General features: G+C 41.2%; 1 protein-coding gene across 3 annotated transcripts in view; it reads left to right on the forward strand.

Moving 5' to 3' along the window:
* wscd1a (WSC domain containing 1a) overlaps positions 1–25,521 on the forward strand; it is a 122,636-nt gene that overhangs the window by 32,781 nt on the left and 64,334 nt on the right. Inside the window, exons 3-4 of one of the 3 annotated variants that reach the window (XM_048612664.1) lie at positions 12,276–12,467; positions 24,622–25,345. The exons of 1 other annotated variant lie outside the window; for it this stretch is intronic. In XM_048612664.1, the coding sequence (XP_048468621.1) occupies positions 24,922–25,345 (424 nt within the window). In that variant the 5' untranslated portion in view covers positions 12,276–12,467; positions 24,622–24,921. The remainder of the gene's footprint in view (positions 1–12,275; positions 12,468–24,621; positions 25,346–25,521) is intronic. One more of the 3 variants, XM_020530875.2, reaches the window with a different exon arrangement.

Genomic DNA, 25,521 nt, shown 5'->3' on the forward strand with positions numbered 1-25,521 from the left:
TGGCCTGCTATAATCAAAGACCATGCCCACTCCAGTTATATTCTCTTCTACCTCTTCCAACAGGCAGAAAATACAAACACTTGAAAACACGTACCAACAGATTCAAGAACAACTTCTTCCCTGCTGCTATCAGACTTATGAACGGACCTGTAATATGAGAGTTAATCTTTCTCCTAGCTGTAACACTACATTCTGCATTCTGTCTGTTACTCTGCTGTACTTATGTAGGGTATGATTTGTCTGGTTAGCTCACAAAACAGTACGTTTCACTGTATCTCAGTACATGTGACAATAATAAATCAAATCAGAGAAAGAAATCAAATGTGTTTGTGGGAAATGAAATAATTAAGGGATAGAGGAGGAAGCAGAATAGATTGAAGTTATGAGATGAATCCTTACCATAGTTCATCATGCTATAAGATTTATCTGGTAGATTTGCTAACACCATCCTCTTTCCTGGTTGAGATCTGTAGGATCTGCTTGGACCAATATGGTAAAGGAAAACCACATAGCAGTTTAATAATTAGGGGCTCTTGTCTTAAGTGAGATGTAGTTTATTACATGATGGCAACTAGGTACAAGCTGTTTTGGTGTGATAGATATTGTTACTGAGACTGAGGGTGATGTCAATGTTAGTTCTTTGTCCTTCATGATCCACACTCTTCCCAATCTGGGTCTATGTGGCACCCTCCTATTGGGCAGCGCTTAAAGTAATTATCAGCATTAACTCTTTCAGACTTCTTTACTGTTAGGAAAAATCTAGGTCGCAAGATGTTTTCTATCATTAACATGATAATTTGTGCATATAATTGCATTTACTGCTACCCTATCTCCCAAAGTCACTGACTTCATAAATTCAGGTAGTCTAGAGGTTTCATTATCCTCCCAGAATACTTCAGACACAGGTGACTGGTAGGTCTCTGTGTTGAGGACTGTTGACTTTGATTCTGTTATTGACAGCGTGAGGTTTGTAAATCATTAATGGGATGACATTCCTCATTGGGCTCATCCCAGTCAACTGTTCCTGGACAATTGATCCACAATACGAGGTTCCTTCACAAAACTCCTCTGGTTATGCGAATGATAGACATCTGCTGCTAGTCTGCTGTCCCTTGAATGACTGTACTTTTTCTACTAAGGTCCTGTATCCAAACATGCTATTGATTCAAAAGTGTCAACCATCTTGCATGATGTTGTCTACTATAGTATGTAGCCTACTGCTGATAGTAAGACAGCTCCTCCGTTTATATATCTTCATAATCTTACTGGTGTAACATGAGGTCAGCTTCTTTGGTAAGATAGGGAGCTGAATCTTCAGCTTTCTACTCCAATAATTCTGAACTGTTCTAACTTGTCAATTCTAAACTGTATTAAAGTGCGATGGACTGGTAATTTGGCTGTATAAAAATCGGTATTTTCTGCAAAAGTAACTTGATTGTCCGGACCCGAGGCTTAGATTCCAATTTGATTATGTGCACTTCATCAAGTTTGTGTTTGAATCTAGAACGGGTTGCAAATTAGTTGAAGCTCTCACCTGCAAACTGCAGTCCATTGTCCAACATGACCACATCAGAGATCCCATGTGTCACAAACTTTTCATGGAGGACCCTGACAACTGCAACCGTAGTGCTAGTACATAACTTATTTGCCTATATGCATTGTGAAAAATAAGGGACAGTAATATTGTAAGATTTCCTGTCAATAAATGAATAGGTCCCTTCTCACTTATTCTGATGTGCAAAGTGGTATGTCTCAGTGGTTTCCAGTGCTAACGTTTATGAATTCCACAAGTTTCAGTCAGCTGTGAAATCTTCAATCTCTCTTGAAATCTGGGGCCAAACAATTATGACCAAACTCTGGTCCTGCACTTTGTGATCCCTAAGAGTCCCTGGTGTGCCTTGTCCAAGATATCCTCCTGCAGTGAGGCTGAATGACCTGCCTTTCATTGTACACAAAAGAGTTGGGTATGATCATGGTATGCAGTAGGTGCTCAAAATAGCTTTTCATGACCAACCCACTGGGTCTTTGATTTGGCCAACATTAGACCCAAAACCAATGAATGGTGACACAATCTTGGTCTCTCTCTTCTGTTTCTGATGCTGTAGTGATTCTAATGAGATCAGCCAGGTGGACCTCATACAATACGAGTTCCCTGATTGGGCTGTTAATCTGGCCCAATCGGGGAGCCTTGGCTGATAGATAAGAACAGGAGAGTTGGACATCGTGCTCACTCTGAGAGCTGAATCAACGTCAAGGACAGACGATGTGTAAATAAAGAGTGACTTAGTGATGGGATACTGTCTCTGTGGAGTTAATTTGTTACATTTGTTTGAGCCTGTTTTGGCATGCTGTCCACTGTGCTGTAGTCTCCTGTGTATATAATTCAGTTTCATAAATAAACTCCACACCTTACGTGGCAAGCTCTTGTCCATTGCTCTGGAGACCTCATCCACCTTTGATGGTAGTTTGAAAGCAAAATGCATTTCCTATTCAAAATTCTGTTTGAAAGCAGAATTCAATAACTTCAGAAACTGACTGCGTTATGTCTGCTCTGTATTTTCCCTACATGTCTCACCATCGTGCTGCCTCCCAACCCCTGTCCCAACTGACAGCCATGCCTTGTATGTGTCTTGCTTTTTTCACTTAGAGAGGACCATTTCTCTCTTTCTCATTTTAATTTGCACCCATTTTTACATCTTTTGTTTTCTTTCTCCAACCCTTTGTGTTTTTGCACTGGACCTCTTATGTCAAAAGTATATTTCAGTTCTGAAGAAGAGTCATATTGGGCATGAAATCTAACTCTGTTTCTCTATGTAGATACTACCACACCTGCTCAGTTTTTGCAGCATTCTCTGTGATTGCCTGTAGTTTCCTGTGTACACATACTGCCTCCTAGTTAAATGTCAGAAGGCAGAATCAGAATCTCTGTAAGCATTGAGGTACCCTTGCCAATTCTTTCTTGTCTATTAGAAAGACCCACGGTTTATTGTCTGTCTCTATAAGTACTTTTTATGCCAAGCATCCTCTGGGATGGGCAATAAATGCTGGCCTCAGCCTGTGAATGAATTTAAAAAGAAACATGTCTGCTATTTTCATGAGACAATGTCTAACCAGTTTGGTTAATCCTGAAAGAGCGCAGCACCTAAACCTGTAGCTGAAGCATCAGCCACTATAATGGTTGGCAATCAGCCAGCATATCTGGAGATGGCAACATGCCCTTGATATTTTTTAAGAACCATCCTCCTGATGCAGCACCAGCTTTATGTATTCTTGAGGAGTTGTACTCGAGTACATGTTGAAGTTGCCAAAACAGGTAAAAGTTTAGCCAATTAGTTTACCATTCCTAATAATCTTTGCAAATCATTTTGGGATGGGAAACGCCTTAACAGCTTTTGTTTTGTGCAAGTCTGTTGCTATTGACAGTACAACCTAAAAGGCGAATAGAATCCTTGAAGTATTCACATATCATTCAGAGTAACCCCCCTCAGCCTGTAGGCATTTTAAAACAGCATGCACCCTCTGTTTATATTCCTTGATGGTTTTGCAGTGTATCAATGACAAATGATGCCTTGTAGATCTTGTAGAATGTAGAACACAGACCGTTGAAAAATCTCTGGGGCTGGGGCAATCTGAAATGATGGTCTTTTGGAGCAAATCTCCCAAATGGAATAATAAAGGTGGAAAGCAATTTTGGCAACAATTCTGCCTTATCAACTATTTTTCTCACATATCATTCCTTTTAAAGCTCTATAGTCACATTTTCTACTAATCTACAGAGATCATTTTTTCAATTATCAATGGATTCTCCTGAATGCTGAACACTTCTATTAAGGCATGCATTTTCAAAAAAATTATTTGTTCTCAAGTTATAGTCATTGTCGAAAGCTCAAAGAAATTTATCAGAAATATCTATTGTTTCTTTTTAGGTCTTGTTAAGCTACAACACCATCCGCTAGAGTTCCAGTTGAGCACAGCGTATTTATTTGGTCGTCTTCTGATTTTTAGAATCTAGTTTGGAAGTAGTTCTGTACCTTTTTTCAAGACGTTCAGTTCTGTGTTCTGTTGGCCCATCTCCGAAATTAAGTCTTTATGGCAATATTATTTCTGCTGCCATATCTTCCTAAAGTAATTCTTTATTTTTCTTGCATCAAAGTCTTTAATTCTGCAGGATAGTGATATTATATTTTGGTACTGAAAGCACTTCCTGTGCTTTTCTGAATAAAGAAAGGATTCCCACCTTTTGAGTAGAATGGATGATTCCAGCCTATTGTGAATAATTTGAATGATTCCAGCCTTCTTTGCAACATCTCTTGATTAATCTCACTAATTACAGCTTTAATAAACAATTTCTGTTACTTTTAAAAGCTTTACAAAATTAATCCAACTGCCTGCAGCTAAAAATGATTTCCATTCCCATAGCAGCTTTACTAAAAGAATTTTGTTCTTTGGGCTGTCTTGGAAATATTTCGAAGAAGGCTCACTGGACCTGAAACATTAACTCTGCTTTCTCTCCACAAACGCTGGCAGACCTGCTGAGAATTTCCATCTGTTTTTGTTTCTGACTTCCAGCAATGTGCAGTTCTTTGTGGTTTTTTTTCTCAGAAACATCCTGGTCCTTTAACAGATTTCTATGGATGATTCCCACAGTCTGTCATGCTACAAATAACCCCTCTTTGCTTTTTCTCCTGGATGAGTGCTTCTATGTGTAGTTTAAATAAATGCTTCCTGCTTTTACTGCAGATTAACTAATGATGCTCCTACCTTTCCTATGGCATCAGTAATCTTGTAACTTGTTTCTTCTATTTGATTTTGTCTGCTTGCGCTTCTAGTTTGCCCTTTATTATTTTAATTCTGGCTCTATGACATTCCTTGGGTCTGTCACCTTATTTTAAGTTGTCTCTGTGGCCTTTGATTTCCCTACTGTAGCTATGTCACGTGATGTCTGCTCCGTATGGATGGCGACACTCGATCTCAGCTGTGAGCACTTCACTTACGTCTAGCTTTCCCAGCCCGTAAAGGTGCCTTTTTAGAACAGAAGTGTTTTCCATTGACACATTAGGATATCAATTTTCCTCACAGAGTCTTCAATGTCAGTTTGCTCTCCGGCTGAACCTTAAGTTTGGGACATCTCCGGCAGATCCCCAATACCAGGTACAATCTATGACTTGGTATGACTAGTGCTCCAACTCCGAGGGGTCCCTAACTTACACTGACTGCTGCATGTCCCTCAACAGGTCTGAAATGCTGTAGTTTCTGCCGTGTAGAATCTTGCTCATGAGGTTCTCTTCTGCAAGGTTCCGGAATGTTCATCTCTTTTTTAGCTGCTGACCGTCTGCTTGACCAGCCTTCTTAGTGTTGGTCCTGCTGAATCCTCAGGTCTCTATGGCTGCCAGCGTTTTTCGATGCTGCAGCTAAATAGGAGTTAGCACCACTGTCAGCATTGTGCAGGATAAATTCTCAACACAGCTCATCATGCTGTAAGATTCATATGGTAAGTTTGCTGCCACCGTCCTCTGTCCTGGTGGGGATTCACAGAGCCTGCTTGGTCCAATCAGGCAGTCCAACAAGAGAAAGCTCTTGGTTTAAACTGGACGTGGTTTGTTGAATGATAGCAACTAGATAGAAGTTGCATTGGAATGATATACATTGGTACGATGAAGGAGACCTCGATGTTAGGTCTAACTGTTTCTAGTTCCATAGCTATTTCCCCATGCCAGAATCTGTGTGACATCGTAATATTGGACAGTGCTTACTGCATTTCTTAGCATTAACCCTTTCAGGCCCTTACATCCTTGTACAACAATAGCTGATAATGAAATGACACGTGCATGGCTAGTGGCCTGTTACTGTTTCATTGTTCTTGGTCTTATAAATGAAATCTCAACACTGTTTTTAAATGGATTTTTTTTTACAAACGTCTGTGCAGATTGGATTTATATTACATGGTACTCTTCACTGATATTTAGTTTGCACTTGAATAAATGAATTCTTGTTCTTTTCCTGTGGCTGTGATTGTTCCATGAGCATTAGCAGCCTGCCCACTCAGGACGTAATGGAAATGTTCAGCAATGGATTTCAGCTTGAGCCTTGCACCAGACGATGCTTATCGTGAGCAATCTGATATTTATTTCTTCACATTATTCAAGTACCATCCAAGGGTGATGATGATTTTATTTTAATGAATATTCAGCTCTGAACAGTCAATGAACAATTAGAGAACTGTCAAAGTTTTTCGAAAACCTGATTCCCACCAAACCAATACCTTTTGATCTAGTATCCTGCTGCATTTGAAAAATTGATTTTCTGTTTCTCAGAAAATTAGATCACCAACAGGTGCAGAACTAACCATGATACTATTGCTATGGTGATACATCAAAGAACACTGGAAATGCTTTAACTACTATTTCAATTCAATTTTATATTGAACTAAGTGTTTGATCATTTTGCATACTGCTAAAAATGATATAGCACTGAGGACATGATGCATTTTTGATATAGTGCACCTCTACTGATACATAAGTTGTGTGCTGCTACTCCATCTCTGATTATTTCCTTGTATAGCTCTACACCCATATCCCCTTCTCCCTCTCAATTCCACTTCCTATGATTTTGTTTTTTTACCCCCCGCTGGAAAAATCTCATTCCGAATTCGCATGCTCTTGCACTTTCAAAACTCAGCTGCGTAATCTTTGGTCCTCTGTTCATTTACGATAGGCTCCGCTATATTTCCACCTTCACCCTCCGTGCCCACATCCCCATTAAAATCATCGCTGTCTTCCGTCCATTTCCCTGGTACAACTTTCATACTCCTTACATCCAAGGGATACCGACTTGAACAGAAATGGCAGACTGCTGATTTTGTCCTTTGCCGTTGCATGTGGCAGTGAGGCTACCTCTCCTCACAGTCTTACACCAGAAAACTGTGATCAAATATTTTCCCTGTGTTGACCTCTAATTTACATGATTGCTGATATCCTCTTGAAAGCATTGTATCAGCTTCCTCATGTACATTAATCACACCCTCCTTGACCACATCTCTCTTTCTCTTCACTGCTCCGTTGGCATTAAATTGTCACAAATACAGAGAACGCTGGTGAAACTCAGCAGGTCTGGCATTGTCTGTGGAGAGAGAATCAGAGTTAACATTTAGAATCTGGCATGACTGCTTGAGAACTGATCTGAACAGATCACCATAATAGATTGACAAAATGATCTGGATTCATACAAATCAATGGGGAAACTGTCTGAACGTGCTTCTCTTTCTCATTTGTCATGTCCTCGTTATCTGAGATTTGACAATAATGAACCTTTCAATGCCCTGATACCACAATAGAGAAAGGTAAAGAAGTAGTCCAAGGCCTACCACAGCAGATCCACAAACTGAAGCCACGCTGATGCTCTTATATAAGCATCACTATCTTGGCTCAAAGAACTAACTCTGCCCCACCCACAACCCTTGCCACACTCCTGTATATTTAAACATGGAAATTAGGGTGTCACCTGTCCTGAGAAATGCCTTCAATGGTTGCACTGGGAGCAAGAGATGGCAAGAAGAGATTTTCTTTACATTCAGTCATTTTGTTGTGATGTGGAACGCACTGCCTGAAAAGATTACGAGGTGGTTTCATTAGTAATATTCTACAGAGAATTTGATAAATATTGGAAGGGAAACAGTAAAATTGCAGGCCTTTGGATGAAGGACAGGAGTGAAGGACTAATTGGATAGCTCGATCAAAGAGCCAGTATATGCATGATGGTCCAATTGGTCTCCTGCTCTTCTCTGTTATTCCATGATTCTACAACGCTTCGCTTCTGCCTTTTTGGATAAGATTTCAAAGGTTACCAGCAGGGAAGCTTCATAACAAGTCATGTTTTCGCCCCTTCTTCCTCTGGGCATTACAGTGCCATCTGTGTTCTGTTTCTGATAATTGGCTCACAAATATTCTGAGCTCCTTCAGAGATTTGAGTTTCAAAGTTGCCTGGTCCCCCTTCTGAAGTGGTTGCTGTGGCACACAGTGATGAATTAAATTGATAGAGCTGCTCCTGTTGCTTATCATAAAATCTGGCAACAGGTCATAGATCCATCTGTCTGGCCTGTCATTAACTGCCAGACTTGAGCTTCACAAATAAAGGCTGCTTTGAATAACAGTCTGTAAAGAATCACACAGCCAGTGCAAATGCAGACCAATTTAACATACAGCTGTATCGTCATTGCTTTCAACCTAAAAGGTAAGACATGATATATGGTGCTACTTCCTTTGGTTGTCTTTTCCTTTTGATTATCTGCTGCAGAATAAGCCTACCTGGAAAATTGCCAAGATGTTAAAGGGGTCTCGGAAAGAGAGACTCCTCTGAATTCAAAGATACAAATCTCTGAAGTGTCCGGACATGTTCATAACGCAGTTAGAGAAGCAGACGGGATCCTGCCATTCCTGCACATTATACATAGAGGCATCCAGTAGATAAGGAAGAACGTCATAAACTTCTATAAATCACTGGTTAGGGCTCAGCTGGAGAATTGTGTCTAATTCCGGAAGAATGTCATGGCCTTAGAGAGGTTGCAGAAGGGATTTATTACAATGATACGAGGCAAAAAAAATGCTAGTGATGCGGAGAGACTGGAGAAGGTGGGATTGCTCTCCTTTAGAGCAGGTAAGGTTCAGGTAGACTTAACTAGAGGTGATCAAGTTGTGAAGCATTCTGATAGAGTAAGTAAAGAGAAACTAGTTTTACTGAGAAAAAGGAAGTAACCAGTGGGTTATGATTTAAGGGAACAATTGAGAAGAATTTAACAAATAACAGAAAAGAACACAATATTTACGGTGTGATGTTCACCCACTGATAATGAGAAATCAGACAAAGAAAGTCCATTCCATTCAGCAGAATGTTCCAGAAAGTGCAGTTCTCATGTAAAGTAGCAGAGAATGAGACAATTTGTTCCTTTCCAATCAGGTATTAGACAATATGTTGGAGAGGTTCAACAATATGCTGTAATGGAGGAGATGTCAACGGCGAGGAGAATAGTAACAGACTTCAGAAAAAAATATAGCCAGATTGATGAATTGGGATGGCACATTGCAGTCTGATTTTAATACACAGAGGTCTGATGTCTGCCAAAACCCTCATCTATCTCTTTGCTATCTGCACTGTTACAGGTAGGGGAGAGAGAGAGACAGATTGGACTATTGTTTTGATTTACTTTTGAAAAGCTCGTGTGTACTTTCCAAACCCCTTTTCTGACGAAGTCAATTTAAAAGGGCCACAACTTTTTTTTCTTAAAACAGGAGGATTATTTATTCACACATGTAGGATCACTGACTGGGCTAGTATTAACTGCCTTCTGGGCACTAAAGACTTTACTATATTGCAGTGTGTCTGGAGTCAGATGTAGGCCAGACGAGAGAAGATGGAGATTTCTGGAGACAGTCCAGAGAAGATTCACTAGGTTGATCCTGGATTTGGGGGATTTTTTTTTTTAAGATGAGTCGGGCTTGTCCTTGTTGGAAAGAATGAACAGCGAACAATCTCATTGAAACATATAAGATTCTTAAGTGGCTTGACAGGATAAATACTGTCAGGTTGTTTCTCCCTTGTGGGAGAGTCCAGGACCAGAGGGCAGAGTAAGGAGTTTCCCTGTTAGGCTAGAGTTGAGGAGGAGTTTCTTCTCTTAGAGGATAACGAGTCTGGAATTCTATATGACAGAGGGCTGTCGAGGCTGGGTAATTAAGTATATTAAGGCTGAGATTGTTCATCAGTAAGGGAAACAAGGGTTATCAGAAAAAGGCAGCAAAGTGGAGATGAGACATATCAGATCAGCCATGATTGCATTGAATGGCAAAGTAAACCTGATGGGCTGAATGGCCTATTTCTGCTCCTGTATCTTTCCCTGAAGGACACTAGTGAACCTGTTGGGCTGCCATGATAACTATGATGGCATGGCCACGATTAGTCTAATGTTTTAGCCTAATTTCTACCTCTTGTACCCAGATCATTAGCCCAGTGTTCTGGTTTACTACTGCAATGACATTGCCACTTTGTCCCCTGGAGAAATTGACAATAGATGCATTCATTCTAAGTTAGCCTCGTGCATTCACAACTTGTATTGTCCCATCAATGACCATGCTGGGAATAGGGGAGGCAATGGCCTAGTGGTATTATTACTGGCCTGTTCATCCAGAGACCCAGATAATGTTTGGGGATCTGGGTTTGAATCCCGCCACGGCAGATGGTGGAATTTGAATTCAATAATGATCTGGAATTAAGAATCTAATGATGACCGTGAATCCATTGCCGATTGTTGGAAAAACCCATTTGGTTCATTAATTTCCTTTAGGGAAGGAAACTGCCATCCTTACCTGGTCTGGCCTACATGTGAAAGCGATGTGGTTGACTCTTAACAATTAGGGATGGGCAATAAATGCTGCCTAGCCAGTGACCCCTTCATCCTGTGAATGAATTTTTAAAAAATTAGCTCTAGAAACATCATTAGTTCCATACCCCTCTCATCCTTTGAAGCCCATTTTTTTTTAACCATATGTTACCCCTCTTAATGTCTTTCTTTTGATGCACCTGAAAATATACTTCTTTGGTAAAGGTACAACACCAACTCAAGTTTCTGGTGGTGGTTGGTTTTGCAGCCAAGCTGATAATTCAAACTGATAAGATGTACACACCAGCAGCACAAAGAGGTCACTCTTCATCCTGTATTATTATTACATTTCAGAAGTATGTCCAATGAGTAAGAATTAAGACAGGAAGAGGGAGAGAAACAGGGGTTGCCGGACTGGCGGTAGTGAATTGTAAATGGACTGTGTGCTGATTTTCGTTATAATCTTATTCGATTTTACTTGTGTGCTCAAATTAGTTTTAAAATGGGTACAGCTTATAGCTCATGTTCAAGCAATGCAGAACTCAGATCAATCAGGATTCAGTAAATTGTAATTAGTGGTGTCAGCATGAGTTTACAATAGGTTTACCAACCCTACACAATCAGCTTGGAGTCTCCGGAATTGCAATCTGCAGGACGCTGCTCTGTGCAACACTGGAGGGAAAAGAAATCATATGGACATTAAAAAAGATTAAGTTTTTATTATGTGATTTGAATATTTCTCTTTACTAAATATAAAAGTAGGAGGAAAAGGCAATTGGGGATAACAGTCAAGCATCTTACAATTGGATGTTAAGTCCTTTTGCTTTCCAGCTAATATAGGAGGCAGTGCTGGATGAATGTGTTGGCTACTAATGGCTGGAGCAAGGGCAAGTCATGGTAAAACCACCAGGAATATACTTAAATCCTGTTGGCAACTCTCTTTTAAAATCCAATTGCTGTACAGAGATTGAGCAATATATTTCCCAAAATGGTAGGGGATTAGTTGCTCTCAGTTTTGCACTTTTGTTTTTGGGTCTTGCAATCTTTTTTGGTTTAACTCTCATTTTTCCTTCCCCTTAATTACTTGGTTTAGATATTCTTTGCCAAAAATACACCTCTGGTGGGACTTGAGCCTGGGCCTCCAGGCTCAGATGTAGGACCTCTAGCATTGCACCACAAAAGCTCTATTCTGCTCGTTTTCTTTTTCGTCCAGAAGTGCTCTTACGTACAACTGAACATTGCTTTTTCCTATCGCCAAAACACATTTTCATCCATTAACCATCAGCAGTAAATTGCCTGTGTTTGCAAATGAATAATTTGTGTGCAAAGCCCATTAAAGGAAATGCAAACCAACAAAGGTCAGAAAGGGAGAGGGGAGAAGGTTAAATCACAATGGAGTTGGATGGGGAGATGAAACACTGTATTCCTGCAGTGCCCACCTCTCTCTAAGGGCATGGAGAGTATTAGTGGATACTGTGTGTTCCCTCTCCAAGGGCACCCGTGCACGAACATAAGTCTGCTCATTTTATTTTTTTCCACTGTAGATTTTGCAAATTGTTGCAGGATTCAAATTTCAGTTTCACCGTACCTAATTTCTCCTTCCTGACTCTCTTTCCATTACTTCTGTATGAAGTGAGTCTGCTGATTTACTTTTTTACAATCTGCTTGTTTTCTGTTGGGTAGACAGAGTGCTGTCAGGTGATAGTCCCAATTAAATGCAAATTGGGGTCTTAACAATGTACAGCAAACTTTTTTTATTAACCTGCACCCATGGAAGCAGCAGTGTGCCAGTTGATTAAATATTCTGGATAATCAATAGGTCCATGTAATCAATGTAAAAACATGTGTTAAGTAATAGAAGCATAATGCAGGGGTTATACATATCACTATTATACTTTTTTTACAGCACAAATCACTTCCAGTATTTCAACTTTGCCTTAAATAAAGTCTACCGGCGGGGAGCCTTTTTGCTCACACCCTCAACCGACTACTTGGATATTGTGGTAGATCACGGTATTTAAGGAGAAATTGACTTGAAATTGAATCAACTGTTGCTATTTTGTGTGGCTATTTGACTGACATGTATATTTACATTCAGGTAGGTAAATTTTAAAAAAACACTACAATAAAAACAATACAATAAACTTTAGTATTTGATGTATGTAATTTTGCTGGTTTATTGAGAGTGCTGGTTCATAAGGTGCCGGTTAACACAGATTGCTGTACGTGGAACTCCTTTTGCCATTGGTCAGCAAAGTGTGCGCTGTGTATACTCCATCCAATACCTGTTAGCAGTCAGACCAAACTGGGGCTCTGGTAATTTTTTTTTTGTGTAATTTTCCTTTAGATTAGGCATCATTATTCTGGATGCCTAACCCCACATTTCAATTTTGGCTTCCACCAAGGATATTCCTCAATATTGGGATTCAACATTTTCCACCCACAAACTACCAGCTGATTTTTAAAATTTGGTAAATCTAGCCCACAATCTTGAGACATGAGAAAATGTGCTTCTAATTGAAAATCTATCTGCAATGTGCCCTTCTGGTTTCAGTAGAACTGAGGGAATGACTAAAAGTTATAGATATTATTTTGTACATCCCTGCAGCATGACTTCGTTTTAATTCAAACATAGAATGAAAAGGAACCATGGCAACAAATGGAGGGGTCAAAGCAAGCCTGGACAAAGCAAGACCAAATGTATCGAACATGAAACCCCGAAAGCTTTGGGAAAGAGTAAACAATAGCAGCTACATCTCCAGAAATGACTCAATTGCAGTGAAACATTTACTGTAGCATCGGAAGAATGAGACATAAAGGTGTGTTAGAACCTCAAAGTTGAAAGCAAGCCAGATCTGCTTCAGCAAGTTTAAAGAAAATAATGAACTTCTATTTACTGATTGCCGTTCACATCCGCAAATTACCCAAGAGAATTTTGCAACCAATGATTTGTATTTAAAGTGTAGCCACAGTGAAGTAAGGAAATGAGATGACCATTTTATGCATTTCTATCATTACTGAAGAAGGAGATGCTGACAGGGTAGAGGTGACAGAGGAGGAAACACAGTCACTAGACAGCCCAAAGGTATTGGAACACTGCACTAGAGGCTTGATAGAAGAGACGCAGAATGATAGAGACGTGTATCTGTGGGCCAGACACATGTTCAAAGGACTGTGTAAGCAGACAGTTATGGAGGTCAAACCGGGAGTCAAACCTGGAGCAGTGCTACAAGGAGTTCAGTGTCCTCATTTTTAGTGAATTCATCATGAATTGCAATATCTGACCAGCAGGACCACAAGCCTCAGACTCTAGTCAATTCACTATATCCCTGTTATTCAAAGACCAACAATCTCTAACATTCATTTCCAAGACCTTGTTCTTTGATAGAATTGAAAATATCAAAAGTGACATTGACAGGTGACTGTCCTCCTGCATCATCTTCCTCCTCCCTTCTCCGTCATCCGATACTCCTCATTTGTAAACTGTAGGCTTTTTCTTTACAAAATTTGTCTGGTATTTTAAGTCCTCATTGCAATGAAACCTTAGTCTTTTTCCTTACCTATTCCCAAGAATGCAACCTGCTCATGGAATTCTGCCCCTCAAGTTGCTGTGTCACTCTCCAACATGGTTGCTCATCTGTCTCAGCACAGTTTCCTTGTGCTATCCTCTTTGCCTGTATCATTAGTATTGAGAAATCTATTGATCTCTGTCTTGAACATATTGACTGACTGAGCTTTCACAGCTCTCTGGATTGTAAAATTCCAAAGATTCACTGCCTAATAAATGAAGAAATTACTCTTCAATCTAGATCCCACAATCAGGGGAAATCTCCTTTCTTCACCTACTCCACTCTGTAGCCCTCTAAGATTTTTGTAAGTTTCGGTGAAATCACCTCTCATTTTTCTAAATCCCAGAAAATACTGACTCCATCTCCTCAATCCCTTCAAGATGGACAGTCTTGCCATTAGAATAGTTAATCTCTACTGCTCTGTATAGAATCTGTACAGTGTGGAAGCAGGCCATTTGGCCCATTGAGTCCACACTGACCCTACAAAGAGCATCCCACCCAGTCCCACACCCCCCTTACTCTATCCCTCTAACCCTGCATTTCCCTTTCTATCCTTGGTAAGTCTATCCCCCCTCCCTTACATAAGGGGACCAAGAAGTGCACACAGTACTTCAAGTACAATTGAAGAAAGCTTCTATACAGTTGAAGCAAGACATTCTTACTCCTGTACTCAGAACCTCACAAAAAAAGCCAGTAAAACATTTGCCTTGCTGTTTAGTTACTGCATCCACATGTTAGCTTGCAGTGACTTATGAACAAGGACACCCAGGTCCTTTTGGATACTTACATTGCCCCATCTCTCACCATTTAATAAATAGTCCCACACTTCTGTTCCTCCTACAAAGTGGATAACTTCATACAGATCCACATTATATTCCATCTGCCATGCTCTGGTCCAGTCACTCAGCCTGCCCAAATTCTTTCGAAGCCTATCCGAATCATCCTCACAATGTACATTGCCTCCGAGTTTTGTGTTACCTGCAAGCTTGAAAATATTACTCGGTCTTTCTTTTATGTGGTTTTACAGCCACTCCTGGGAGATTGAGTTCAAGACAGATTGGTCAAGCAGAAGGCAAGTTTATCAACTGGCTTCAAATTATAGAATCCCTAAGTGCGGAAACAGGGCCTTTGGCCCAACAAGTCCACACCGACCCATTCCCCTATAAGCCACCTAAGCTACACATCCCTGAACACTATATGCAATTTAGCATGGCCAATCCACCCTAACCCGCACATCTTTGGACTGTGGGAGGAAACCAGAGCACCCAGAGGAAACCCATGCAGACACGGGGAGAACGTGTAAACTCCACACAGACAGTCGCCCGAGGGTGGAATCGAACCCGGGTCCCTGGCGCTGTGAAGCAGTAGTGCTAACCACTGAGCCACTGTGCTGCCCACATTTAGGTCTTCAAAATGCTATTTATTGTATATTAACATTATATATACTTGCTCCGTAAACTGAAGTACACCAGGTTCGGAGCTTACGGTTAAGAGACTTTTCTACGTTCTAACAATCTTCCATCTTCAATTTATCCAATTAACTCTGCTAACAGTATGGTATTTATACCCTGTGAGAAGCAGCTCCATGAAATTGTGAGGCTGCTCTAGGGACCTTAACGTTTTTACACAGTAGTCCCCATCTCTACATATAAGGTCCTAAGCCCTGATTCTTTTGCTACCCCACTAGTCACAGCCTGTTAAGCTGAGAATAACCCACTTTTTCCTACAGTTTATTCACTCTTCTTTGTTTTCACCAATCCTGAATCCATGGCAATATATTAGCCCTGTGCTACATGCTCTAATGTTGTTTATTAACCTTCTTCTTACTAGCCTTTTGAAAATCCAAGCACACCATATCCATTCGTTCTCCATTATCTATTCTCACAGTAACATTCTCAAAAACTCTAACTGACTTTGTTAAATATAATTACTCCTTCATAAGTCCATGTTGACTCTGTCCAATCAGATCATTATTTCCTGTGGCAAATTACCATATCCTTCATAATAGATTCTAGTATTTTCATCACTGTTGAACACCATGGAGAAGTGCCATGATAATGAAAACACAACAATGCAACTTTATTCCAGACATGAAGCAATGAGTTCAGATGCAATATGTGTCTTAGTAAATCTACTAAGGTAGAATCTGCACCTGGTGTGATACTGGCCTGGAACCAGGAGTGGGGAGAAGAATAATGCTGATGCCAGCTCACCAAAGAGTGAAGTTTCACAAGGGTTCCACCACAGATGTCTCAGATAAGAACTTTGATGGGGCAGCCAACAGGAATATGTTGATAGAGGTGAGCAATGACCCTTGTTACATCCTCCAAAGCCAACTGCGGTCTGCCCCATTGAAAGTTAGCAAGTAACCCTGCTGCAAATACTGGGGTAACTCTGCCAAGGAGCATTTGGACAAGCAAAGACAGACTGTGAGAATGTGCCAAGGATGACTGGTGTACGTTTATGTATGGCACACTTTGATTTCTAACTTCCCTTTGAAATGTTTGTTTGTCATTATATTGAAATTTTTGCAGTTGTGTCAGTGACAGAGGAAAGCAATGGTGTGTTACTGTTGATGAAAGAGGCATCAGACTTGCATTTAGCGATATTGCAGTTGGATGTGCTCTCCCCAGAGAACAACTTCGGCCAAGAAATTCTGACTAAAGTGCGTGCGTTCCTCTTCATTCTCTGCCCCTCGCTGCCTGCTATGAATCTAGTAACTGAGAATGTCAGCTCATGGTGGCTGAATGCCTCTTGAAGTTGTGCAGCATACAGCAGACCACCACAAATTTTGAACCCTGTTCAGCCAAGTACTACGGGCTCCTCCAGGTCAGAACAGGCTGTGTTATTGGTGCACCGTCATGTCAATGGTTCATTCTTTCACTTTTCTTTGTGAAAACATGGTATGTGAAAGCTGTGGATAACATTTTGAAACACTAAAGGCAGATATAGCATTCAAAACGCAGTCAGTTATGTGTCCAATTTCTTGCCCGCAATCATGACCTAACATCCAAAAACAGCACAGCAATTCTTCACCGTTACACAGCAAGTGCCTGCTTAGACAATGCTTTTAAGTCTATTAAATAGGACCTTAAGCTATAGCCTTCTGTTGTAAAGTTCTATCACTGATCCAACTACAAGAAGTTATGCTGATTTAAAGAGAGAGGCTAATATTGACAATACAAAACCAAGAAAGAAAATGTGGGGAATATATGACAGATCTGTAGCTCGGGTTGGGGGTGTTGAGGTTGGTTGGCTCGCCGAGCTGGTTTGTTGTCTTGCAGACGTTTCATTACCATGCTTGGTAACATCCTCAGTGCAGCCTCCGATGAAGCGTCAGTGTGTTTTCCCGCCTGGTTTTTAAACTCTGGGGTCCATTGAGATGGATTGCCTCACTTCCTGTTTTCCTTCATAGTGGAATGTATATGTGGTAGAGTTCAATATGTTTATTAATAGTATGCTTCCAGGAATTCTTGTGCTTGTCACTGCCCAGACTTTCCCAGGATCTTGGTGTTGTCCCACGAAGTCGTGGTTCTCCTTGTCCATGTGGATTGAGATGAGTGAGTATTGGTCGTGCTTTTTGTAGCCAGTTGGTGTTCATGTACTGTTGTTAGTTTCCTTCCTGTTTGTCAGATTGTAATGTTTCTCGCAGTCTCTGCAGGGGATTTTGTAGATGACATTGGTCCTGTCCATGGCAGGGAGTGGGTCTTTAGTTTGGGTGAGCAGTTGTCATAGGTTTGATGTAGGCTTGTGTGCCACTCCGATGCCCAGCGGTCGTAGGAGTCTTGTGGTGAGTTCCGATGTGTTCCTGATGTAGAGTAGTGTGATGAGTGTGTCGGGGTGTGTAGAATCTTTCTGATGCTGTTCGTGTAGGCATCTTCTGACCCAGTTCTTTGAATATCCATTATCCTTGAACACTTGGAAGAGGTATTCCTCCTCCTCTTGGTGTAGTTCCGTGTTGCTGCAGTGTGTTGTTGCCCTTTTTAATAGCATTCATACGCAGCTTCGTTTGTGTGTGTTGGGATGGTTACTGTTGAAGTTCAGTACCTGGTCTGTGTGTGTGACTTTTCGGTTTACTTTCATTTACAGTTCCCCATTTGTCCTGCGCTCTACCATGACGTCCAGGAATAGGAGCTGTTTGTTCTTCTCCTCCTCTCTGGTGAATCTTATTCTGGTGAGGGTGTAGTTTATAAGTTTGTGTGTCTCTTCTAATTTGGTCCGTTTTAATGATGACAAAGGTGTCGTCTACATAGCGTATCCGCAGTTTAGGTTGGATTTGCCGAAGGACGGTCCTTTCCAGTCTTTGCATCAGTGCTTCTGCTATGAGTCTGGAGATAGGTGGTCCCATGGGTGTCCCGTTGATTTGCTCGTATGTTTGGCTGTTGAAGGTGAAGTGGGTGGTCAGGCATAGTTCCAACAGTTTGAGCGTGTTGTCCTTGGAGATGGTTTCATTGGGGTCGTGTTCCTGTTCAAGTAGTGTTGTCATTGTTAAAAATCAGGCGGGAAAACACACTGACGCTTCACCGGAGGCTGCACTGAGGATGTTACCAAGCATGGTAACGAACCGTCTGCAAAACAACAAACCAGCTCGGCGAGCCAACCAATCTCAAGATCTGTCAACATTTGGAAAGGAGAGAACATTTGCAAGGGTTTAGAGATCTTTGTGAAACTTGCAGATAACCCCTCATTTTCCCATCCTCTATTCTTATTACTAAAATCTGCATACAAGATGTTATGGAAAAAGCAGAGATGCAGCTATCCCAGATTGCTGTCAATACAGGCGCTTCATTCACAGCCGTAGAGATCTCTATTTTGATTCTTACTGAGAAACAAATGAGAGAAGGTGAGGGCCTGATAAAGCAACATGAGTTTTCAATTCTGCCTGATGTAATTGTTTATGTAATGGCCATTGCAAGTGCTAATTTACATATGGAATTTGGGCAGAATTAAACTTAAGAACCAGAGTTATAATTTAATTGATGGAACTTCTTAATATTTAACAAAACAAACAAAAAAAATTAACACATTTCATAGCCTGTGAGCTGATGTATGGACAAAAGCAAAATACCACAGCTTTTGGAAATTTGAACTCAAAACTGAAAATATTAGAAGCACTCAACAGGTTGTGTGGTATTTATGGAAGGAGAAACAGAACTAATGTTTCAGGTCAGTTACCTTTCAACTGAACAATATTCATACATGTACACTGTGTATCAACATCAATTTATATCAGTTGAATATCAGCCATGGCTGAGCAGTTTCACTCTTGCTCTGAAGTTTGGGAATTCAAGTCCCACTCCAGATACTGGACCTCAAGAATCGAGGCTGATACCTAATACAATGTTGAGGAAGTGCTGCATTGTTATAGGTACCATCTTTCACAGGTGATGCTAAACCGAAGCCCAGTCTGCTTTCTCAGATGGATGTTAAAGATCCCATGGCACTATTTTAGAGAAGAACAGAGAAGATATTCCTGGTGTCATGGCCAATAACCACTGAAAACAGCTTATCTGGTCATTACCACATTGTAATTGTGGGTACTTGCTTTGATTAACTGCTGTGCAGTCTTCAATACAACAAGGACCATAATTCAAAAATGCTTAATTGGCTGTAAAACATTTTGGGGACAGTCTGAACTTCTCCCTAATTTCTTAATGTCCAGAAAGAATATTTCTTTTCCCCACTTTCTATCATTGCTGTTATCTTCATTACTTAATCAATCAATAGGAGACTGAGAACAGGTTTTACAATTGTAGTCATAGAATCATACAGCACGGAAACAGACCCTTTCAGTCCATGCCAAGCATAATCCCAAACTAAACTAGTCCCACTTGCCTGCTCCTAGCCCATATCCCTCCAAACCTTTCCTATTCATATACCTATCCAAATGTCTTTTAAACATTGCAATTGTACCTGCATCCACCACTTCCTCAGGAAGTTCATTCCATACGCAAACCACGCTCTGTGTTTTTTTAAAAAAAGATGTACCCCTCTTGTGTCTTTTTTAAATCTCTGACCTCTCACCTTAAAAATCATTTTATTCAAATGACTCAGGGAAAGAGTTGCCTGAACTTAAAAAAAACTGAAGCAAAACTCTGAAGAATACTAAAAAGTTGTAATTAAGCGACCACAGGCCCAAAATTTGCCATTCTAAATTGACCCGTAGCTGGAGAAATCAGGTATGATAGAAAATTGGCCAAACTAAATTAAACAGCAGGCAGCAGCTATTGGTCACATAAAGTGGAAAACCAAGATCAAAGAGGTCACAAATGTTCGGTGGAACCAGTTACAACCAGCCTAAGGATTGTGTATTTGAGGAGTATTGATCAGACTTCCTGACACCTTGATTTCTAGCCAGTGTCTGAGTATGAGAGATACTAGGAACTGCAGATGCTGGAGAATCTGAGATAACAAGGTGTAGAGCTGGATGAACACAGCAGGCCGAGCAGGAAGGCTGACGTTTCGGGCCTAGACCCTTCTTCAGAAATGGGGGAGGGGAAGGGGGTTCTGAAATAAATAGGGAGAGGGGGAGGCGGATAGAAGATGGATAGAGGAGAAGATAGGTGGAGAGGAGACAGACCGGTCAAAGAGGTGGGGATGGAGCCAGTAAAGGTGAGTGTAAGTGGTGAGGTAGGGAGGGGATAGGTCAGTCCAGGAAGGGCGGGATGAGGTGAGTAGGTAGGAGATGGGGGTGGGGCTTGAGGTGGGAGGAGGGGATAGGTGGGAGGAAGGACAGGTTAGGGAGGCAGGGACGAGCTGAGCTGGTTGTGGGATGTGGTAGAGGGAGGGGAGATTTTGAAGCTTGTGAAGTCCACATTGATACCATTTGGCTGGAGGGTTCCCAAGCGGAATATGAGTTGCTGTTCCTGCAACCTTCGGGTAGCATCGTTATGGCACTGCAGGAGGCCCAGGATGGACATGTCGTCTGCGGAATGGGAGGGGGAGTTGAAATGGTTATGTGCAGTTTACACCTCCCTCGGATAGCAACAGTGACAGTGTTGGCGCGACTCCATTGGATGCTTTGAACCCACCTCATGATCCCATTGGCCAAAAGGCACGGAACATTCAGGAAGGCCTGGGATGAGGGGATGCTAACAACACACACCTGGAAGCTAACCTCTCAGCGAAGACCTGCAGTGAGTCTTGCGGCGGAAGACGGTGCGGCAACCTAAGAAGTCCCAGGAGAAGATCTACCTTGAGCTATGAGACTCCCCTTCGTGGAAGAGAGCCAGCCTTCCATCAGAGTGGAAGGAGATTCCAGTGGCCCAGCTCAGACACGTGGATCATTGTGGGTAATATCCTTTGAGATGGATTGAGCTACCTAGAGGGTAAATATTGTGGGAATTTCAGAAATACAAGCATAGTCTTTTTAGTAAAATTGAGTTAATCAGCAAACAAAATTCTGTATTCCTTTGACCACCTCATCGACGAGCACTTGGGTAAAGTGTCGGTAATATATAAACTGGTCAAAGTATCCAAACCGACAATCCCAAGGGCACCTCACTATTAAATTCTATTCTTCCTTCAAACAAAAAATGTCCATTCTAGGTCATAAGTCAATGTTGTTAAGGTCTCCTTCACTCAGACAGAGTAATCAATCATGCCCTAGATGTTGCTATCTCTTTACTTATCAGTGTTACCTCCCTGTCATGCCTCTGTCTTTCTGTCTCTCTCTCTCTCTGTGTCTGTGTGTCTGTGTCTGTGTGTGTCTCTCTCTCTCTGTGTGTCTCTCTCTCTCTGTGTCTCTCTGTCTCTGTCTCTGTCTCTGTCTCTGTCTCTCTCTGTGTCTCTCTCTTTATTACCAGTTAAAAATAACAGATGTGCCATTAATTCTGCCTTTCAGAGCAATTTATTTTTAGATTCTTTAGCTGGGATTTTCTGTCATTTGATTCTTGACTCTATCCTCACCTATGTTCACACCTGTTGGACGTCCTTTTGGAAATGGAGTGATTCTGAAAACATCTGCCCACTTTTTGTGGCAGGTATATTGCATCGAAATTTAAATATCTGCACTACATCAGCTGATATGCTGACTTTCATTTGATCCATGCTTCATATCAATGTATGCATTGAATCTCACCAGTCAGTTCTGAAGGAAAGCCACTGGGTGGTATCACCAGGTGGCAATATAATTGACTGCAACCTTGTTTATTAATCACTCCACCCCGTCCCCACTACCACTTGGTGTAGATTCCTATTATAAATCAGGAAGGAGATACAGGACATTGAAATAATGGACAGTTGACCTTTACTGGAAGGTAAATGTCCATCAGAAAATTTCAAACTGAGAAAGATAAAAGCGAGATACTTTTCCAGCAAATATGAACATACAGCAGGAGTCAATCAGCTCGGTTTCCTAGGTGGCTGGAAAACAGTGCAGAATGATATCAGCAATCTGTATTCTGGTCGTGATCGTGCATGGAGAATTACATACCTAACCATAAACATAGAAATAATGTCTAGCCTTTAAAGACCCTGTGGTCTACCTAGCCTGTAATACACAGTAAGAATATAAAATAAAATGAGCTTTCCATTCTTAATTTAAGGGAGAAACAGATGGCACAAAGATGCTTCAAAAATGATGGTTAGATGAATGGACATGAGCTGGTAGATGAAGTATAATAGAGAAATGTGAGGCTACTCACTTACATCTCCATTCGTAAAAAAAATACACACTTGCTTTAGAGTCAATTAAGTGAAGGTTCACTTGATTGGTTCTTGAAATGAGAAGGTTGTCCTATGAGAAAACTGGGTTGCTACTGTTTGGAGATTAGAAGATTGAAAGGTGTTTTCATTCAACCCTAAATGAGTCTGAAGGGATTTACCAAGGTAGATACTGAGAAATCATATATCCTAGCTGAGGATATCTAGAAAATGGTGAGTCTAGCTTTTTGAGAAGGTGTTGATTTATTTAGGGGTGAAACAAAGACGGCTCTTCATTTTGGAATTATATACCACTGAGAGATGCAGATACTCTGTCAAGAATCTATTCAGAGCTGGGATAGACTTTTGGTGTGTCACAGAACTGAGGGATATAGGAAAGTGAAGTTGAGCATAAGATGACCCACGATGGTATTGAATGGCATAGCAGATTAGAGGACCCTTAAGTTTACTCCTCCTAATTTTATGAGATCAAAGGTATTGCTTTAGGGAAGAAAAATAATTTGGTACCCTTTGTTTTTAAAGTTTTCTACTCGCCCCTAAATGTGCCCCAATGCCACCATTTAGTGGGAAGCTTTCCTTTGAGCATTAAATGTAGCAAGATCATAAACACATTTGTGAAACTATGGACTATTCTGTTCAACTTCCATGAACTGCTTGAGAGTTAATTGAGGTCTGGCAATTCTTTTTCTGACTCTTCCTTGTTTAAAAAGTGTGTTCTTAGTATCATTCCCAATAACAACGCAGAGTGGAAGCCACAAATCAATCTCCTTTCATTCTTGGCCAGTGTACATTACAGAACCCAAAAGACACCAACTAAAAGGAAGTGGTAACACAGTGTGGAGCTGGAGGAACACAGCAGGCCAGGCAGCATCAGAGGAGTAGGAAAGCTGACATTTCGGGTCGGGACCCTTCTTCAGAAATGGGGGAGGGGTGGGGGGCTCTGAAATAAATAGAGAGAGGAGGGGTGGGGCTGGGGAAGGTAGGTGGGATAGTGATAGGCCAGTGCAGGTAGGCAGTGATGGGGATTGATCAGTGAGGTGGGAGGAGCAGATAGGTGGGAGAGAAGACAGACAGGTAAAGGAGGTGGGGATGAGAGGGAGGGTTGGTCATGGGTTGAGGCCAGGGGTGGAGAGATTTTGAAACTATTAAAGTCCACATTGAGACCATTGGTCTGTAGGCTCCCAAGGTGGAATATGAGGTGCTGCTCCTTCAGTTTCCGGATGGCATCATTATGGCACTGGAGGAGCTCCCTTCCCCTCCCCCATTTCTGAAGAAGGGTCCAGACCCGAAATGTCAGCTTTCCTGCTCCTCTGATGCTGCCTGGCCTGCTGTGTTCCTCCAGCTCCGCACTGTGTTATCTCTGACTCCAGCATTGGCAGTTCTTACTATCTCTAACTAAAAGTAAGTGATGCCTTTGATTTCATTTGAGTGATGTTTTGTTGTGCATTACTATGGATATACAGGAATATGAAGTAGGAACGGGAATAGACCACCTCACCCCACGAGTTTGCTCTGCCAGGATCACAGTTGATCTGATAACTCCAGACTAGCACTGACCTGATAACCTTTCACCCACGCTTACTCAATAAGAATCTCGCTCAGTCTGCTTTAATAATATTCAAGGACTCTGCTTCTGCTGCCGTATGAAGAGGAGAGTTCCAAAAGCATGACCGTCTATGAGAAATAAATTGTCCTTTTCTCTAAATGGGCAACCCCATTTTTTTTTGAACTATGATCCCCTAGATTCTCCCACAAGAGGAAATATTTTTTCCACGTGCACCCCATCATGAGTTTCTATGTTTCGAATTGAAAGGAAATGTTAACTTCAGTTATACTACAGTGAAGTTTATACATTCGGGAAGTCATGGTTATTTCATGGTGTGTAAATCATTTAGAAAAGTTCAATTTTAACGTGTTACTGCAAAGAAGCTGTGAAATAATTGCATGTCTGTTATTGGAAGAACATAATGCTGAACAATAGTAAGAACAAATTCAAAAATTCTCTCTCTTTCTCTTTAGGTTTCATAACTATTTTCGGACTTATTCGTCTTCCTCATTATTCCTTTGTTCAGGCCTCAGCATGCATTGGTTAACCATCTGTCTGAAACGAGAGCATTCTGCTATAGAAGGTATATTTTTCCAGTCTTTGGAAAAGTCACACATTTACATGTGGTGATGTGCGCTGCTCCATCGTTGCTGGTCAAGGAGAAAGAAGCACAAGCTTAACAAAATGCAGTGCTTTAAAGACCTCAAAAGGATGGAATGATTGCAAGCCTCAGAATCTAACAGTGCTTGAGGTGGAAGCTAGGGGGAAAGGGCATGGCCAAACCTTTTGTTCGAGTACAGAGATTTCTCCGGTGGACACCCATACTTTTCGTTTTCCTCATTGGGGCCTACCTGATGGCTGGCAGCCTACTGCTACTGCAGCGGTCAGGGTTCTCCATACAATTGGGCCCTCGTGGTGTCTCCAACAACCAGCCAACATCAGTCACAACTGTCCTAGAGAAAGCTATTTCTGATCCCGAAACAATATACAGCCTGAAGTACAAATCCAAGATGCCAGTTAACATGCAGGTATGGGACGAGCCAGTTATGAACAGGAAATTTGGACCGCGTTGGCTGATATCAGGGCACCCTGAAATTGGTCATTTGAGAAGAAGGTGGTTTAACAGCTTTGTGAAGGAACAAGAGCCAAGGCAAAGACTGGAGATTGGAACAGTAAAGAAAACAATTGGAAGTAAAGGTAACAATCATTTATAACTCATCCATTTCTTGTTTTCTTTCTCATACTTTTGTGACTGTTTGCTCTACTTCAACAGACTATGTTTTTTTGATCCCCATTTTGAGTTATATTCATTTTACTTTGACAAAAATCAGCACTGAATTGTGAGCTTTAAAGTGGTATTGATGACATGGTAA

The sequence above is a fragment of the Rhincodon typus genome, chromosome 26 (assembly GCF_021869965.1).
Source record: "Rhincodon typus isolate 14 chromosome 26, sRhiTyp1.1, whole genome shotgun sequence".
Taxonomy (NCBI): Eukaryota; Metazoa; Chordata; class Chondrichthyes; order Orectolobiformes; family Rhincodontidae; genus Rhincodon; species Rhincodon typus.